Raw genomic sequence first — 17,824 nt, 5'->3', positions numbered from 1 at the left:
ATCATTCATTTTTATGCTTTTTCTTGTATAGACTGAGTTGTAGCATCTTTGCTGAATACTGCATTATTTGAATTCCTGATTGTTTTCTAGCATTTAATGTATGGTATTAGCTGAAGTTGGTTTCAGTATGTTTCAGTAGAATTCTTTTGCCTTTTTACCTATGTGCCTGTTCCTTAATTATGTTTTCATTTATTCTTATGTTCAGCTTGTTTTTTACATATGTCCCATTATGTGGCAAAATGTCTCAGTTCTGTACTCATAGATGTTATCCTCTAACTTTTCATATGTCTTAATTGGATTTGGATCATAATCCCAAAAGACACAATCCTAAACACCATAATCCGAAATGTTAAAATCCTGAATGATCAAAATCTCTGAAGCCTAAATCTCTGAAGTCTAAAATCCCTAATGTCTTCAATCCCCAAAATCACAATCACAGGATAGTTGCTTCATGTTAGGCAAAACTATTACTTTGTTGTATTTATTTGGAAATTCAATATGGTTTAAGGAGATGCATATAGATGCCAGGTTGACAAGGGGTAGAGTTATAGACTTAGTTTTAGAGATGTCAGTTTGACTGGATTAAGGAATACCTAGAAACCTGGTAAAATATTGTTTGGGGTGTGTCTGTGAGGATGTTTCCAGAGGAGATTAGTGTGTAAGTCTTGTGGATTAGGTGGGGAAGATCTGCCCTCATTTTTGGTGGGCACCATCAAATTGGCTGGGGGGCCCGGAAAGAACAAATACAGAAGTCATGTGTGTCTCTGAGAGCTGGGACAGACTTTTCTTCTGCTGTGTTGGACATCAGAACTATAGGCTTCTCAGCCTTTGGACTCAAGGACTTATACCAGTAGCACCCCAGGTCTTGAGGATGAGAGTTATACCATCATTTTTTCTGGTTCTGAGGCCTTCAGTCTTGGACTGAACTATGCCACCGGCATCCCAGAGTCTCCAGCTTGCACACAGCCTGTTGTGGAACTTCTCAGCCACCACAATCATGTGAGCCAATTCCCCTAGTAAATCCTCCATCATGTATCTATGTACGTATCCTATTGGTTCTGTCGCTCTGGAGAACCCTGACTAATAGAGATTTGGTATTAGAGAGGCTGAATGTCATTCCTTCTTACTGTATTCCTTACAACACAGTAAAAGATCTGTGAAATTGTTTCCTCGTAGAAAGGCTGTGATAAGTTAAGTGTATGAGGCTACTTAATGGTGAAAGATAAAAGTTTAAAAGCGAATTATTATTGCTGCTGTGAAAGCAGAATGTTGCTTAATTGCAATGGCCAAGCAATAACAAAACTTTCCAATGGACCGCATATACTTACAAAATTTGTAGACCACAACCACTCTCCAAAACAAGTGCAGTGAGTGTTTTGAACGTCATACAAGAATTGAAAATGCATGCGAAAAATACAGGAAATATCCCCTGCCAAATTATATTCAATTGTGTATGAGTACTGCCCCTTCACATGCCCCTTCATACTTGCCTTTAAAAAACACCCTTCATTACAGAATAAAAAGAATTTGACAAGCTCGGTGACCTTCTGAACCAAAAACTCTTGTCGATATTGAGGTTCCTCCACTGTTGCAAAGCACGTTAAATGGTGAATTATTTTTGATTAGGGATTTGACTGTTGAAGAGGATAGACTTCTTATATTTACCAGTAAATCTAATATAGCAAAACTAGCACATGCTTCACTTTGGCTAATGGATGGTACTTTTGAAACTGTCCTCACTTTTTTTTTTAATCACCTGTATATAATTCATGCCCCCATTGAATCTGCAAATTCTAGAACTTATCTACTAGTTTATGTATTAGTGACTAGAAAAAGTGAAACACCTTATAAATGTTTATTTGAAGATTTGGTAGACTTGGCAGAAGTAAATGGATTTTGATTGAATCCCTGAATTGTAATGACAGATTTGGAATGTGGTGCAATCAAGGCTTCTAAAAGTGAATTTCAAGATGTTACAGATAAAGTTTATTCCATTGAGCTGCAATGCATTTGGCAGAAACTTCAGATGAATGGATTGGCCACATAATACAGCAAGGATGAAAGTTTCAGTTTAAAAGTGCATTGTGGCAGGCTTATGTTATCCCAGCACTTTGGTAGGTCAAGGCGGGAAGATCACTTGAGCCTAGGAATTCTAGACCAGCCTGGCAACATGGTGAAACCCCATCTGTCCCCAAAATACAAAAACAAATTAGCCAGACTTGGTGGTGCATGCTTGTAGTCTCAGCTACTTAGGAGGCTGAAGTAGAAGGATGATTTGAGTTAGGGAGATGGAGGTTGCAGTGAGCTGAGAGTATGCCATCGCACTCCAGCCTGGGCCACAGAGCCAGACCCTGTCTCAAAAAAATAAAATAATAAAATAAATTTTAAAAATTTAAAAAGCACATTATGATGTCACTAGGGGAGGGTTGAGAAAAAAAATAAAAGTGCATTATAGGTGTGGTGGCTCACTCCTGTAATCCCAGCACTTTGGGAGGCTGAGGCAGGATGATCGTTTGAGCCCAGGAGTTTGAAACTAGCCTGGGCAACATGGTGAAACTCCAGCTTAAAAAAAAAAAATTTTTTTTTAATTAGCTGGGCATGGTTGTGTGTACCTGTAGTTCCAGCTTCTTGGGAGGCTGAGGTGGGAGAATTGCCTGAGCCCAGGAAGTTGAGGTTGCAGTGAGCGAGATTGTGCCACTGCACTCTTGCCTAGGTGGAGTGAGAACCTGTGTCAAAAGAAGCACATTATTTTTATTTTTAAAGAGCATTATTTGCCTGCATTGGCATTACTTCCAGCTGATGATATTCTAGGAGCTTTTTTTTGTTCTTTGTTTTTTGTTTTTTTGAGATAGAGTCTCACTCTGTCACCCAGGCTGGAATGCAGTGGTGCAATCTCGGCTCACTGCAACCTTGACTTCCTGGCTTCCCAAGTAGCCGGGATTACAGACGTCCACCACCACACCCAGCTAGTTTTTGTATTTTTAGTAAAGATGGGGTTTTACCACGTTGGCTAGGCTGGCCTCGAACTTCTGACCTCAGGTGATCTGCCCATCTCAGCCTCCCAAAGTGTTGGGATTACAGGCATGAGCCACCGCGCCTGTCCTCCAGGAGCTTTTAATAAATTAAAACTGCATCTGTCTGAAGAAACCAGTGAAGTTACTGACTGGTTCAAAAATAATTATGTGCACAGTAGGATAAGAAGACACACAATGGTGTTTCTGTTTGATCACCAGTATTGTTTTCACCAAGTTTGTGGTGTGCATATGAGTGCATGTGAAACAAATTTCTGCATGCCTAAAACAACATATAAGCATGGCACAAAAGATGGGAACATTTAACAGGAAATGCTCATGTCCATGTATGTCGAATCATAGAAGAATTTCAAAAAGAGCAGTACCATGTATAAAATGAATGTGAATGTATTCTCTGAGGAGAGCCATTCTCTAAAAGGAAAAAAGCAGCTGTTCATTGTGATGCAAGACTTCAAAATATAGTTAATGACTGCGAAAGTCTGCCTGCTCTTATGGACCGCCTCTGCACAATTGCCCAGAATCTATCACTGTAATATACTTTTTCGTATGTTGAGTTTTCTTTTTAGTTTTTAAAAGTTTTTTCCCCACTTGCTCAAATTGCCAGCATTATTTTTTACAATTTGCTGTGCTCTGTATTTCAGCTTCACATCATTTCCATTACTGGAGGTATAAATTGTATAAAGACTTTTAGAGAGTTCGAATGTGTTTTATGCATTTTTTGCATATTTGCAAATTTGACTCCACAAGGTCCATTTTCACAACATTGACTTCGTGTGTAAGCATTGTGCATGTATGTACACGTATGTTTTATTGTGGCACTGTTCACAATAGCAAAGACTTGGAACCAACCCAAATGTCCATCAATGACAGACTGGGTTAAGAAAATGTGGCACATATACACCATGGAATACTATGCAGCCATGAAAAAGGATGAGTTCATGTCCTTTGTAGGAACATGAATGCCGCTGGAAACCATCATTCTCAGCAAACTATCGCAAGAACAGAAAACCAAACACCACATGTTCTCACTCATAGGTGGGAACTGAACAATGAGAACACTTGGACACAGGAAGGGGAATATCACACACAGGCCTGTTGATGTGTGTAGGGTAAGGGAAGGGGGGAGGGATAGCATTAGGAGATATACCTAATGTAAATAATGAGTTAATGGGTGTAGCACATCAACATGGCACATATATACATATGTAACAAACCTGCACGTTGTGCACATGTACCCTAGAACTTACAGTATTTAAAAAAAAAAAAAAGCATTGTGCGTGTATGTAAAATACTCTTTGGGTAACTGTAATATATGGTAGTAGCCCATCATGTTTGATTTTTTTTCTTTTTAATTTTTAATAACCAAAACAAAGCATCTAAAACCACAGCTTCTGGAAGGACCACTTTTTCTTGCCTGTCTTGTATCTCTCTTCAAACTTGAACTTGGCCTCTCGTTGGGCCCTGCGTTTATGAGCAGGATCTCTGAAGACATCCTTATTGATGACAGTTTTGTCCAAGGGGATATCCATAGAATACCTTGTGGGCATTAGGTGATTGTAGTTATAAATTTTCACAAAAGATTTGATCTTTGACCTCTTGGCAATCTTCTTTTTGCCCATGGCAGCTGTCACTTTGTGGGGGTAGCGGTCAATTCCAGCCACCAGAGCATGGCTGTAGGGGCCATCTGAGGTGCCATCATCAGTGTTCTTCACGATGATGGCTTTGTATCCAGAGTAGCGTCCAGCCAGGACAAGCACCACCTTCTCAGGCTTCATGAACTTGCCCATTTCGGCAGCAACCACTTGGGCCTACAGCAAAAAGCCCATCATGGTTTTTGATTGATCTTAAGACTTAGGTTGTTTGTCATGGTATTTCAGATGACTGCAGTTATCTAAGCTATTTTTTATGAATACACCTTGTCTGTTCATAACTTATACCAGTATGACTGTCATTAGTTACACCTGAGTGTTTATGCTTGTAAAATATGTATGTTGTTTTTGCCTATTTTATCATGTAAAGTGGCCTATGAAGTGTTCTGTTGTGTTTTTATGTTTCTCAAATAAATCCCCCTTAAAAATGTAAATAAATATCTTTTAAATTTTTTTTAATTCCTTTTTTCAGAATTATATTTTTGGGATTTTGGTCTTTTGGGATTTCAACACTCGGGATTATGCCATTGAGGATTGTATCTTTTGAGATTATGATTGGCTCCTGTCCTAATCATTACTTCCTAAATGTGGCACAGAGATCTTATCAATGGAGATACTCAGAATACTGAATCTGGGCACTTGTCACAGCTGGGTAGGAAACCTGGAATCGCCATACTCTATGGTTAAAGATTACAAAGTCTGATTAAGTGCCAAAAAGAGTTCTTAAAAATGTTAGTGGTTCACTTTTCACATTTAATATGTTGCATCATTTGCTTCATTAATTAACAAGCATTTGTTGAGCACTTACTGTGTCAAGTATTTCCCACTGTTCATATTCTACTTGCTAAAAGCAGTGTTTTACAGTCTTTGTTTCTTAGGCATTTTGAGGTACGTTCTCAAAGTGATTGTAATAGTGGTTTTCTGTGCTTCCTACTCAAAATGAGCTCAGTGGGCCAGCAGCATTGGCAACATCTATTAGAATTGTAGAATCTCAGGTCCCATTCCAGACCTATTGAATCAGACCCCTCATAGTGAAGCAGGATATTTCCCTGACCTCTTCATGGGAATTGTGACAGGCGTACCTTGTTTACTCAGCCTGCCACTCTCAACTCCTCGTGGGAAGGAGCGTGTGAGTGAACAAGGCGGGAACTGGAGTGCACAAGCGCTGGAACCAGCTGGCTGCATCGGTGCTTGCAGGACTCAAGGCCATGCGGGTCCCACAGCAGTATCCGGGGGGCAGTATCTGCATCCCTCGAAGTCCCAGCGGGCGTGTTACAGTGCTCGTTTAGCTCTGCCATCTGTGAACAACTTAAGTGTTAGCAGCTTGATGGGCCCTTTGCCTTTCTGAGTGAGGCAGAGGTCCAGTGTGACAGCCTTTTGTATCTGTACACATAGCTCCTGTGCTCTTGTCCAGCATCCAGGAAAAATGAGGTCACAGGAATGAACTGAAGAATGGTAAATATGGGGGATTTTATTGCCAATGAAAGTGGCTCTCAGCAGGAAGGGGAGCTGAAAAGGGACCAGGGGTGGGTAGATTCTCTTCCTCTGAAGTACAGCCATCTCCAGCCAAATTCTTCTCCGAAGTTATGCCATCAAGCTATCCCTCTGAAGTCAAGCTGCTTCTCTCCAACATCCAGCCACTTCTCCTCCCTCCCAGCTGAGTCTGGGGTTTTTATAGGATGGGGTGAGGTGGGGCCATGGGTGGTTTAGGAAAAGGCAACATTCCAGCGGGAAAACAGTAAATTTACTTGAATAAATTTAGAGAATGCCTTTGTAGTTTGTATTTATCAGATATACTCAGTGAAATCAATTAATTTTTTTAAAAACTTAGGTTTTTTTTTTTTTTTTTGGGACAAGGTCTCACTCTGTCACCTAGGCTGGCATGCAGTGGCATGATCATGGCTCAGTGTAGCATCAGCCTCCTGGATTCAAGTGATTCTCCTGCCTCAGCTTCCCAAGTAGCTGGTACTACAGGCACACGCCACCCATGCCTGGCTAATTTTTAAATTTTTTATAAATATGATGTCTTGTTATGTTGCCCAAGCTGGTCTTGAACTCCTGCCTCAACCTCCCAAATTGCTGGGATACAGGCGTGAGCCACCATGCCCAGCCCCAAAAAACTTTTTTTTTTTTTTTTTTTGAGATGGAGTCTCGCCCTGCTGCCCAGGCTGGAGTACAATGGCACGATCTTGGTGCACCACAACCTCCGCCTCCCGGGTTCAAGTGATTCTCCTGCCTTAGCTTCCTGAGTAGCTGGGATTACAGGCGCTTGCCACCATGCCTGGCTAATTTTTGTATTTTTAGTAGAGACAGGTCTTCACCATACTGACCAGGCTGGTCTCAAACTCCCGACCTCAGGTGATCGGCCCACCTTGGCCTCCCAAAGTGCTGGGATTACACATGTGAGCCACTGCACCTGGCCTAAAACTTTTATTAATACCTATTATGTGTCAGGTACTATTCTAGGCATTGGATATACAATGATTAAAAAAAAAAAAAAAGTTCATATCCTTACAGAACTTTTAGCTGGAGAGAGGGAAGAAAGACAATAAACTGGTAAACAAATATGTTAACAAAATAATTGCAGATAATAAGAGCAGGAATCCTGTGAGGGTATCTGGAGGCATGAAGGCCAATACTTTTAGCCAGGTTATGTGGGGAGGCCTCCTAAGGCCTAAGACAGTAGTGATATGAAGGAGACCAGCCTTCAAATAGCCAGGAGAAGAGCATGGTAAGTAGAGAGAGCAGCAAGTGTGAAAGGCCTGAGGAGGGAATGAGCTAAATATAGTTTGTTCATTCATTCAGATTGTTAACATCCAGATAAAGTTACTTCATTTAGGCTGGTCCAGTGCAGTGGTGCTTACAACTAATTGATCACAACCAGTTATAGATGTCTTTGTTTCTTCTTTACTCCCACTGCTTCACTTCACTAGCCTTAAAAAAAATTTTTTTAAATTACTTTATTTAGTACAGAGAAGATGAGAAGACAATGTAAACGCTTTGTGAGTGATGGTGAGGTAGTACTTTTAGTGATAGCAGTGAATCAAAGCATAAGGTCATCAATAGTCAACTTCATTGCCCAGTGTTTTCAAAGTCCCCACGTGTGTTGGTTATTCTTTAGTAAAGTAGACGTGACAATGCTTGTTGGCTGTTATTGTGAAGCTTGACTGATAATACTGGGATTTTGAGATCAAGAGGCTAGAAGCCAAGATGCTGGAAATATGTAAGGTCAGCTGTGTGCTTTTTCCTCCTCTCCTACGAGTGAATCAGCACTTGCTTTGTAAGTTTTTCTTCTCTATCTTCTTTCTCTATTGTTAGTTTCACTTCCTACTCTTAAAAATGCTGAGCTTTCAAAATCGTATTTATCAGGAGAAAAAACAGACTGAAAGAGCTTAAAATGGGATACTTCTGGCTGGGCATGGTGGTTCATGCCTGTAATCCCAGCTCTTAGGGAGGCAGAGGCAGGAGGATAGTTTGAGACCTGCCTGGGCAATATAGCGAGACCCCATTCTCCACAAAAAGGAAAAAAAAGGGGGGGCTACCTCTGAAAGAGGTTGTAATTTGGAATTGTAACACGAAAACCTAAGGAAATTTTTTGCAATTATTTCAGCTGTATACTTGTCATTGCTGTTGTCCAGTCTTACAGCAAACTATCAGAATTTTACTTTTGCAATTTTAATAGAGAAGTCTCTGCATCCTAAGAAATGTAAAGAAAAAGAACAATAAAGATTTGGGGAACTTGTAAATTTCATTGTCTCTTGGGGTGTGGAGAATTTTGCAGGGAATAATTCCTGCAAATCCTACAGCTTCAGATTGATACCTTCAAAGGACACTAAACCACGATCCTTTTTTAAGGAAGGATAAAACTGTATTTACTATATACAATTCTAGGTATTGGATTTAGTATGTGATGTATTTCACTAAGGTGGCCTCAGTGGGTACTCTTTTAAGCTACTCTCTCTATGTGCATATCTTTAGTGACTCAAGGCATTAATATTTTATTCAGGATGTGTAGATAAGATATTTTTATAATTTAATGGAAAGTCTCATGTTTAATGGGTTGGAATTCTGTTTGTTGGCAATTAAATACCTAAGTATATTAATTTTTTAGGGTTTAGGGTTTTGCCAACAGTATTGCTTATAAGAGCCCCCCTTTTCTATCTTTTTAATAGCAACATTATGACAACAGAGAAGAGTTTAGTGACTGAGGCCGAAAATTCACAGCACCAACAGAAGGAAGAGGGTGAGGGAGCTATAAACTCAAGCCAACAAGAACCTCAGCAGGAGGAATCTTGTCAGACAGTAGCCGAAGGAGATAATCAGTTTGAACAGAAGCTGAAAGCTTCTAATGGAGACACTCCTACACATGAAGACTTGACTAAGAACAAGGAGCGGACATCAGAAAGCAGAGGCCTTTCACGACTGTTCTCCTCGTTTCTCAAAAGGCCCAAATCTCAGGTGTCCAAGGAAGAAGGAGGCAAAGAAATAGAGTCAGATAAAGAAAAAGGTGAAGGAGGTCAGAAAGAGATAGAATTTGGAACCAGTCTTGATGAAGAGATCATTTTAAAGGCCCCGATTGCAGCTCCTGAACCTGAACTCAAAACAGACCCATCTTTGGATCTTCATTCATTAAGTAGTGCAGAAACACAGGTAAGGATGTGTGGATATGGGAGGTGGGCAAAGGAAGGCAGGTTATACACTTTATTTTTCATTTAAGAGTATTTGGGCTGGGTGCGGTGGCTCACGCCTGTAATTCTACCACTTTGGGAGGCTGAGGCAGGCAGATCACCTGAGGTCAGGAGTTCGAGACCAGGCTGGCCAACATGGCCAAACCCTGTCTCTACTAAAATTACAAAAATTAGCCAGGTATGATGGCGGGTGCCTGTAATCCCAGCTACTCAGGAGGCTGAGACAGGAGAAATTTGAACTCGGTAGGCGGAGGCTGCAGTGAGCTGAGATTGCGCCACTGCACTACAGCCTAGGTTACAAGGGCGAGATTTCGTCTCAACAACAGAAAAAAAAAAAAAAAAAAGAGTATTTGGTTTTGTTTCTTACCAGCTAGTTGACTTAGGCATTGATAGTGATAAGTAGCATCATGAAGCTTTATAGTTTCTACTCTATTTTTTTTTTTTTTGAATCTGAGTCTTGCTCTGTCACCCAGGCTAGAGTGCAGTGGTGCGTGCGCTCTTGGCCCACTGCAACCTCTCCCTCCTGGGTTCAAGCTATTCTTCTGCTTCAGCCTCCCGAATAGCTAGGATTACAGGCTCTGGCCACCATGCCCAGCTAATTTTTGTATTCTTAGGAGAGACAGGGTTTTGCTCTGTTGGCCAGTCTGGTCACAAACTCCTGACCTCAGGTAATCTGTCCACCTCAGCCTCCCAAAGTTCTGGGATTATAGATGTGAGCGGCCTATAGTTTCTACTCTAAAAAAATTAATGTAGTCATTGGAAATTTACTTTTTAAAAAGATACTTATACTTTACCTGTTTATATAAAGGGTCTTGCTATTTTGCTTAGGCTAATCTCAAACTCCTGGGCTCAAGTGATCCTCCCACCTCAGCTTCCTGAGCAGCTGGCATTACAGGTGTGCACCACCATGTCTGTCCATTTACTGTTTATAAATCAAAGAATAGAAGAGAAAAAAAGTATCAAATGAATGTGTTCAGCCCATATTTCATTTTATTATAATAATGGAACAAATTGAAGATTTTTCATGAGAGAAGAAAATAAAAGTGAGATGGTTTAGAGTTCATTTTTATGGAATTATTAGGAACAGGACAGTTATCAGCAGATATGGTTCTTTTACGTAAATCTTCCTAAAATCTGTGTGATGAATTCAAGCCATCTGAAGGTATGTGATAGATTCAAGTCATGTCTACATTATTTTGATTATCTTCTTTAACTAAATCATATTGCCACAGAGTGTAAGATATAAATGAGGCCGTCTAGCTCTTTCTATCACCTGTGTAATGTATATTAGTCTGGGGCTTTAATTGTGACATAGTGTTGTTAAACTAAACACGAGTTGTGAGTCTGTTTATTTGTCCAAAAAAAATGGGAAAATATTAGTATTGTAACTCAGACTATTTTCTAAGAATGTCATTTATTTTCAGCCTTACCATTACAAATTAAGAATTATTTTCAAAGTCTTATTTCTGAAGCATGTGAATATTATCTGCACTGTTAAAAGTGTAAGTCCTTCTAGAACTCTGACAGTGTTAGAGGGGAAAATGTATAAGTCCTACATGTTTCTGTTATAGGTCTGAGATTTGGACTCCGTAGTTTTATTAGAGTCTTATTAGAATATTACATGTATTTATAGAACTATTACTTGTAATTCAAAGTACTGAGAGTAAAATTTAGAATAAAATTATAATTACACACTTGCTATTAGTGAAACAAGGTTGAAAACAAGATTTACTATATTCTGTAATAGTTAAGATGCAAGCTGTGGAATCCAACTAGAGGGTTCAAATCAAAGAAAAGTGACACTTTTCACTTTGTCAGTTTCCTCCTCTGTACAATGGGGATAATAATATCCACCTCATTTGGGATTGAAAGGGTTAAAAGAAAAAATGGGTAAAAGCTCTTAAAACATTGCCTGGCATTTAATAAATACTCAATGAATGTTAGTAAATAAACACAAACAGTAAAGGCAAAGAAACCATTCATATCTTAATACCATTTTATTTTAGGAATACCAAAAGAATTAAATTACATTATCGGCCGGGTGCAGTGGCTCGCACCTATAATCCTAGCACTCTAGGAGGCCGAGGCAGGTGAATCATGAGGTCAGGAGTTCGAGAACAGCCTGGCCAACATGTTGAAACCCTGTCTCTACAAAAAATACAAAAAATTATCTGGGCATGGTGGCGGGCGCCTGTAGTCCCAGCTACTTGGAAGGCTAAGGTAGGAAAATTGCTGAGAGCCCAGATCACGCCACTGCACTCCAGCCTGGGTGACAGTGTGAGACTCCATCTCAAAAAAAAAAAAAAAAATTACATAATCTTTCAGGAAGCCTGGTACTTTCAGGAGTTTTTAAAATTTCCTTCCTTCCTTCTTCCTTCCTTCCTTCCTTCCCTCCCTCCCTCCCTCCCTCCCTTCCCTCCCTCCCTCCCTCCCTTCCCTCCCTCCCTCCCTCCCTCCCTCCCTCCATTTCTCTCCCTCCCTCCTTTGTCCTTCCTCCCTCCCTCCCTCCCCCTCTTTATTTATTTTCTTTTTTTCTTTCTTTCTTGACAGGGTCGGGTCTCTCTCTGTCACCCAGATTAGAATACAGTGGTGCAATCATGGCTCACTACAGCCTCAACCTCCTGGGCTCAAGCTGTCCTCCCATCTCAGCCTCCTGAGTAGTTGGGACTACAGGTGCATGCCACTATGCCCAGCTAATTTTTAAATTTTTTGGTAGAGACGGTCTTGCTTTGTTGCCTAGGCTGGTCTTGAACTCCTGAACTCAAGCAGTCCTCCTGCCTCAGCCTTCCAAAGTGCTGGGATTATAGGCGTGACCACTGTGCCTGGCTTCAAGGGGTTTTTAACTGCTTTTTTCTCCTTCAGCTTTATATAGGGGGAAATCCATATCTTGTTTTAGTTAACATTTGAATCAGAACTTGTCTGTATTGTCTAAAGGTCATAGATTCGTACTCAAGTTGACACAGATGATGGACAAAGTTAATTTTAGATTTAACTAAAATCTCATTCATTAAGATTTAATTCGACTGGGTGCAATGGCTCACACCTGTAATCCCAGCACTTTGGGAGGCTGAGGCGGGCGGATCACGAGGTCAGGAGATCGAGACCATCTTGGCTAACACAGTGAAACCCTGTCTCTACTAAAAATACAAAAAATTGGCTGGGCATGGCGGCGGGCACCTGCAGTCCCAGCTACTCAGGAGGCTGAGGCAGGAGAATGGCGTGAACCCAAGAGGCGGAGCTTGCAGCGAGCTGAGATCGCACCACTGCACTCCAGCCTGGGGGACAGAGCGAGACTCCGTCTCAAAAAAAAAAAAAAGATTTAATTCAGAATTGAAATAAATTGTCCATAGATATTTGTTTTCATGTGGAGAAAAAGAAATGATATTGTTAATAAAATTTAAAGGAGATATTATTTAAAGGAACAAACTATTTTAGACCTTTTGGAAACTAATATTTATAGTCAAAACCTTGTGGATCAGAGCCTTCTGGATAAAGGTTTATTTGCCTAACCATATTTCTGTATCTGTAATAGGATTTTATTTAAAGGGTCCTTTTTTATCCAGAATTTTTTAAAAAGCGTTTTTGCTTTATATTGTAAATATATAAATATATTATATACTTATATAAAAATATAGGATTGTACCAGTCTTCATCCAGAAGAGCTTGGATTTTTTGGAAGCTTACATAAATTTTTAATGTTTATTTATTAATTCAACAAATGTTTATTGAAAACCTACCATGTGTGCCAGGCCCAAGGCTGGATATACCTTGGTAAATCCGGCCACTGCACTCCAGCCTGGGCGACAGAGCGAGACTCCGTCTCAAAAAAAAAAAAAAAAAAAAAAAAAACTACAGTATGGTGAAGAGGTTTAAAATCATGGATTTTTGGGGCTGAGTGTGGTGGCTTATGCCTGTAAGTCCAGCACTCTGGGAGACTGAGGCAGGAGGATCACTAGAGCCCTGGAGTTCGAGACCAACCTGGGCAACATGGAGAAGCACCATCTTTACAAAAAATTAAAAAACTAGCTGGGCTTGGTGGCTGTCCTGTAGTCCCAGCTACTTGGGATGTTGAGGTAGGAGGATCACTTGAGTCTGAGAAGTCGAGGCTGCATTGAGCCATGATTATGTAACTGCACTCCAGCCTGGGTGACAGAGTGAGACTCTGTCTCAAAAAAAAAAAAAAAAAGAAAACAAATCATGCCAGACTGGTATGTGACTTATTAATTGTATGATCCTAGGCAAGTTACTTAATTTCTCTGGCCTCAGTTTTACAACCCTGCAGGCCAGGTACTATTATCCTCCCTCTGTCAAGTGGGGATGTAATAATAGTACCTGCCTCGCAGGGTAGTTGTGAGGATTGAGTGAGTTCACATAAGTAATTTTCTTAGAATAGTAACTGGTCCATTGTAATTGTTGTATAAATGTTTGATATTATTATTATTATAAAACAGACATGATTTCTACCCTTGTGGACTTCAATAGAAAAGACAAAAAAAGTAGTAAATAAAAATAATTATTTATTGTAATAAATTATGAAGGCACCAGAGTACTGATACGAAAGACAGTAGAGTGGGCGTAGATAGATAGGATAGCCAATGAAGGGCCTTCCTGAGGTTGCAGTGAGAGGGTCATGAAAGATGGGAAGGAGTCTTTTAGATTACTTCCAGTATTTAATGCTGGAGTCAAATAATTAATTCCTTTTTCCTAATTGTCAACCATGCATTCTTTTTTTCTTTTAATTTTTTTCCAGCTGTTACACAAGGAAGTAACATATTCTTTTAAAAGAAAAGAATTAGTCGGATTTAGATAAAAATATGTCAGTAGTTTTGTTGTATTGAAAGTACAAGTAAAAATGTATGCTGGCTGGGCACATTCGCTCACGCCTGTAATCCTAGCACTTTGGGAGGCCGAGGCGGGCAGATCATGAGGTCAGCAGACTGAAACCATCTTGGCTAACATGGTGAAACCCCGTCTCTACTAAAAGTAGAAAAAACTTAGCCAGGCATGGTGGCGGGCGCCTGTAGTCCCAGCTAGAGTCCCAGCTGGAGAGGCTGAGGCAGGAAAAGGGCACGAACCCAGGAGGCGGAGCTTACAGTGAGCTGAGATCACGCCACTGCACTCCAGCCTGGTCAACAGAGCAAGACTGCGTCTCAAAAAAAAATGTATGCCAAAAATGTTATCCTACTTATCGGTATTATTTGGGGATAATTTAAGATTGCACCAGGAAACTCTTCCTTCATTGAATCTTCTTTGCATTTAACATGATTAATATTGGGTAGAAAGGTGTTAACCGGTAGTTAAAATTTTTAGCCTACTATATATGTTTGCTTAATGATATAAAATTTGTCCCAAGCATTTCTCTTAGAATTAAAATTAATTTAAAAGTTAGAATATGTAACAAGTCACATCTTATTTTGCAGTTTGTAAGGCTACCTTGCTAAAATTGAGGAGCATGAGCAGAGACAATAACGTTTTTGTAAACTTTAATAATAGCATGTAATGGCTTGGTCAGGAAGAATACATAATGCTAAGAGCAATGGATTGGTAACCTCTGGTTTGCCTGAAATTTTCATTTTTTGATTTGATGGGATTCTACCTGAGAAGTTTTAATACTAGCAAAGTCTTTAGGTCATTTGAGGGATCATATTACTTTTTATAGAAAAATAATTATTTAATATTAATGTCATCTATATTTGTTTTAGTTCGTGCTTTTGTTGGTAAGATTATTATAGGTAAAAGCATATACAGCATGTTTTGTGAAATGTCTTTATTACTGACTTGGCGATGTCATGGATATGTAGCCTGCTCAGGAAGAACTCAGAGAAGATCCAGATTTTGAAACTAAGGAAGGAGAAGGACTTGAAGAGTGCTCCAAAATAGAAGTAAAAGAAGAAAGCCCTGAATCAAAAGCAGAAGGAGAATTAAAAGCTTCCCAAAAATCAATCAGAAAACACAGGAACATGCACTGCAAGGTTTCTTTATTGGATGACACAGTTTATGAATGTGTTGTGGAGGTGAGTATGTTTTCATTTCCAACAATCAGAACTCTTACAGGTTGTTTCACCTAGAGTTGGGTAAGTGGTGATTTTGCCCGCAATAAGACTCACTCTAATGATGATTTCTTTTTTCGAGACAGAGTTGTGCTCTGTCACCCAGGCTGGAGTGCAGTGGCGCGATCTTGGCTCACCGTAGCCCCCAACTCCCACGTTCAAGTGATTCTCCTGTCTCAGCCTCCCGAATAGCTGGGATTACAGCCATGTGCCACCATGCTGGGCTAATTTTTCATACTTTTATTTTTATTTATTTATTTATTTATTTATTTATTTATTTTGAGGAGGAGTCTAGCTCTGTCACCCAGGCTGGAGTGCAGTGGCCGGATCTCAGCTCACTGCAAGCTCCGCCTCCCAGGTTCACGCCATTCTCCTGCCTCCGCCTCCCAAGTAGCTGGGACTACAGGCGCCCGCCTCGTCGCCCGGCTAGTTTTTTGTATTCTTTAGTAGAGACGGGGTTTCACCGTATTAGCCAGGATGGTCTCGATCTCCTGACCTCGTGATCCGCCCGTCTCGGCCTCCCAAAGTGCTGGGATTACAGGCTTGAGCCACCGCGCGCGGCAATTTTTCATACTTTTAGTAGAGACAGGGTTTCACCATATTGGCCAGGCTGGTCTTGAACTCCTGGCCTCAAGTGATCTGTCCACCTCTGCCTCCCAAATTGCTGGGATTGCAGGTGTGAGCCACTGCGCCCAACCGCTAATGATTATTTCTGTGGACAGAAGTATTAATGGTGATTTTCTGGAGGTGGGGTTATGGGAAGATGATGAGTAAGTCTTTAAGCCCAGTAAATGCCATTTCTTAAAATTTTCTATTTTCTGAAAGAATAAGTGGTTGAATCAGGATTGAAGAAAAATATCAGTTATTCAGTTACTGTTTTTGCTCCTTCAGGACAAGTTGAAAATTTAAAAAAATCTGTTTTTCAAACTAGAACAGTAGTTATTTATTATGATATGCTTGATATATAAGCAATTGTTTTAATTGTTACTAGTAACAACTTTTATTGACAAAGCATGTAATTCACATATATGTGCAACAAATTATTTTATTTATTTATTTATTTATTTATTTATTTATTTGAGACAGGGTCTTGCTCTGTTGTCCAGGTTGAAGTATAGTGGTGCAGTGACAGCTCACTGCAGCCTCAACCTCCTGGGCTCAGGTGATCCTCTCACCTCAGCCTCCTAAGTAGCTGGGACTACAGGCACACACCATCACACCTGGCTAATTTTTTTAATTTTTTGTAGAGACAGATTCTCACCATATTGCCCAGGTTACTCTTGAGCTCCCAGGCTCAAGCGATCTGCCCGCCTCAGCCTCCCAAAGTGCTAGGATTATAGGCATGAGCCACCGCATCCAGCCTTGTTTGTTAATCACCTTGTTTACGAGCAAATGCAAATATGTTCAAGCACAAATCATCTAAAATATTACGCTATATTTACTAATAGGTATTCTCTAAATTTAAAAAGGAAATCAAGAAAGATATAATTGTACTTTGAAACAGGTACTATACACCTAACTAGAGACTTAGGGTCTGCTTTTTCTGCTTCTTGCACTAACTAATTTAGAGATGGGGAAAGCTATTTTACACTCATTCTTCCCATTCAGACCAAGATCCAGATATGGATCTCTTATATATGAAGCCGTTGGGGACAGATGTGTTTTAGAATTCAGAATATTTTGAGGCTGGGCACGGTGGTTCACGCCTGTAATCCCAGCACTTTGGGAGGCCGAGGCAGGCAGATCACGAGGTCAAGAGATTGAGACCATCCTGACCAACATGGTGAAACCCGGTCTCTACTAAAAATACAAAAATTAGCTGGGCATGGTGGCACACACCTATAGTCCTAGCTGCTTGGGAGGCTGAGGCAGGAGAATTGCTTGAACCCGGGAGATGGAGGTTGCAGTGAGCCGAGATCATGCCACTGCACTCCAGCCTGGCGATGGAGCGAGACTCCATCTCAAAAAACAAACAAACAAAAAACTAGAATTCAGAATATTTTGAAGTTTAGCAAGGGAATAAGTACATATTCTGCGTATTCTATACTACACCCAGCAGTGTCTGTAGCAGCACCTACATGATCAAACATAGTATTTCTATGGTAAGATATATGAAGATTCATTCTAAGATGGATGAATAAGATTATAAATAGCCTCTTTACAGTTCAAGTCCAAATTTGGATTTCAAAAATCCATTTGGATTTTAGAATTATGAATAAGGGATTAGGGAAAATACATGAAGCATTTTCAAATCATCTTCTGTCATTTAGAATGAAAACATGGGAGAAAAAAGAAGAAAATGATTTGATATAGATGAGTTAAAACTGACAATGGATGAACATTTATGTGAATTATTAATAGTCATTAAAAATAACTCATCTCACTGAGAGGAGGACATGTCATAT

At 40.1% G+C, this 17,824-nt stretch overlaps 2 protein-coding genes across 35 annotated transcripts in view; one reads left to right on the top strand and one right to left on the bottom strand.

The window, feature by feature from the left end:
- The window catches only part of EPB41 (erythrocyte membrane protein band 4.1), a 231,993-nt gene that overhangs the window by 82,762 nt on the left and 131,407 nt on the right, over nt 1–17,824 (top strand). For 28 of the 34 annotated variants that reach the window (XM_033227452.1, XM_033227449.1, XM_033227442.1 and 25 more), the window contains 2 exons: nt 8,854–9,331; nt 15,171–15,383. In XM_033227452.1, the coding sequence (XP_033083343.1) occupies nt 8,861–9,331; nt 15,171–15,383 (684 nt within the window). In that variant the 5' untranslated portion in view covers nt 8,854–8,860. The remainder of the gene's footprint in view (nt 1–8,853; nt 9,332–15,170; nt 15,384–17,824) is intronic. The other 6 variants (XM_033227467.1, XM_033227470.1, XM_033227469.1 and 3 more) reach the window with 1 other exon arrangement.
- On the bottom strand, nt 4,373–5,106 carry LOC117092997 (60S ribosomal protein L27-like). The gene has a single exon (XM_033227476.1). It carries the CDS (start codon nt 4,817–4,819, stop codon nt 4,409–4,411), a length of 411 nt encoding a protein of 136 aa, XP_033083367.1. The 5' UTR covers nt 4,820–5,106; the 3' UTR covers nt 4,373–4,408.

Source organism: Trachypithecus francoisi, unplaced genomic scaffold (genome assembly GCF_009764315.1).
Source record: "Trachypithecus francoisi isolate TF-2019V2 unplaced genomic scaffold, Tfra_2.0 Lachesis_group12, whole genome shotgun sequence".
Classification (NCBI taxonomy): domain Eukaryota; kingdom Metazoa; phylum Chordata; class Mammalia; order Primates; family Cercopithecidae; genus Trachypithecus; species Trachypithecus francoisi.
The sequence above is the reverse complement of the archived record's forward strand: the minus strand, read 5'-3'. Positions and strand labels throughout refer to the sequence as shown.

Excerpts from the sequence above, each read along its gene's own strand:
- LOC117092997 (XM_033227476.1), bottom strand. The coding sequence starts at position 4,819 with ATGGGCAAGTTCATGAAGCCTGAGAAGGTGGTGCTTGTCCTGGCTGGA.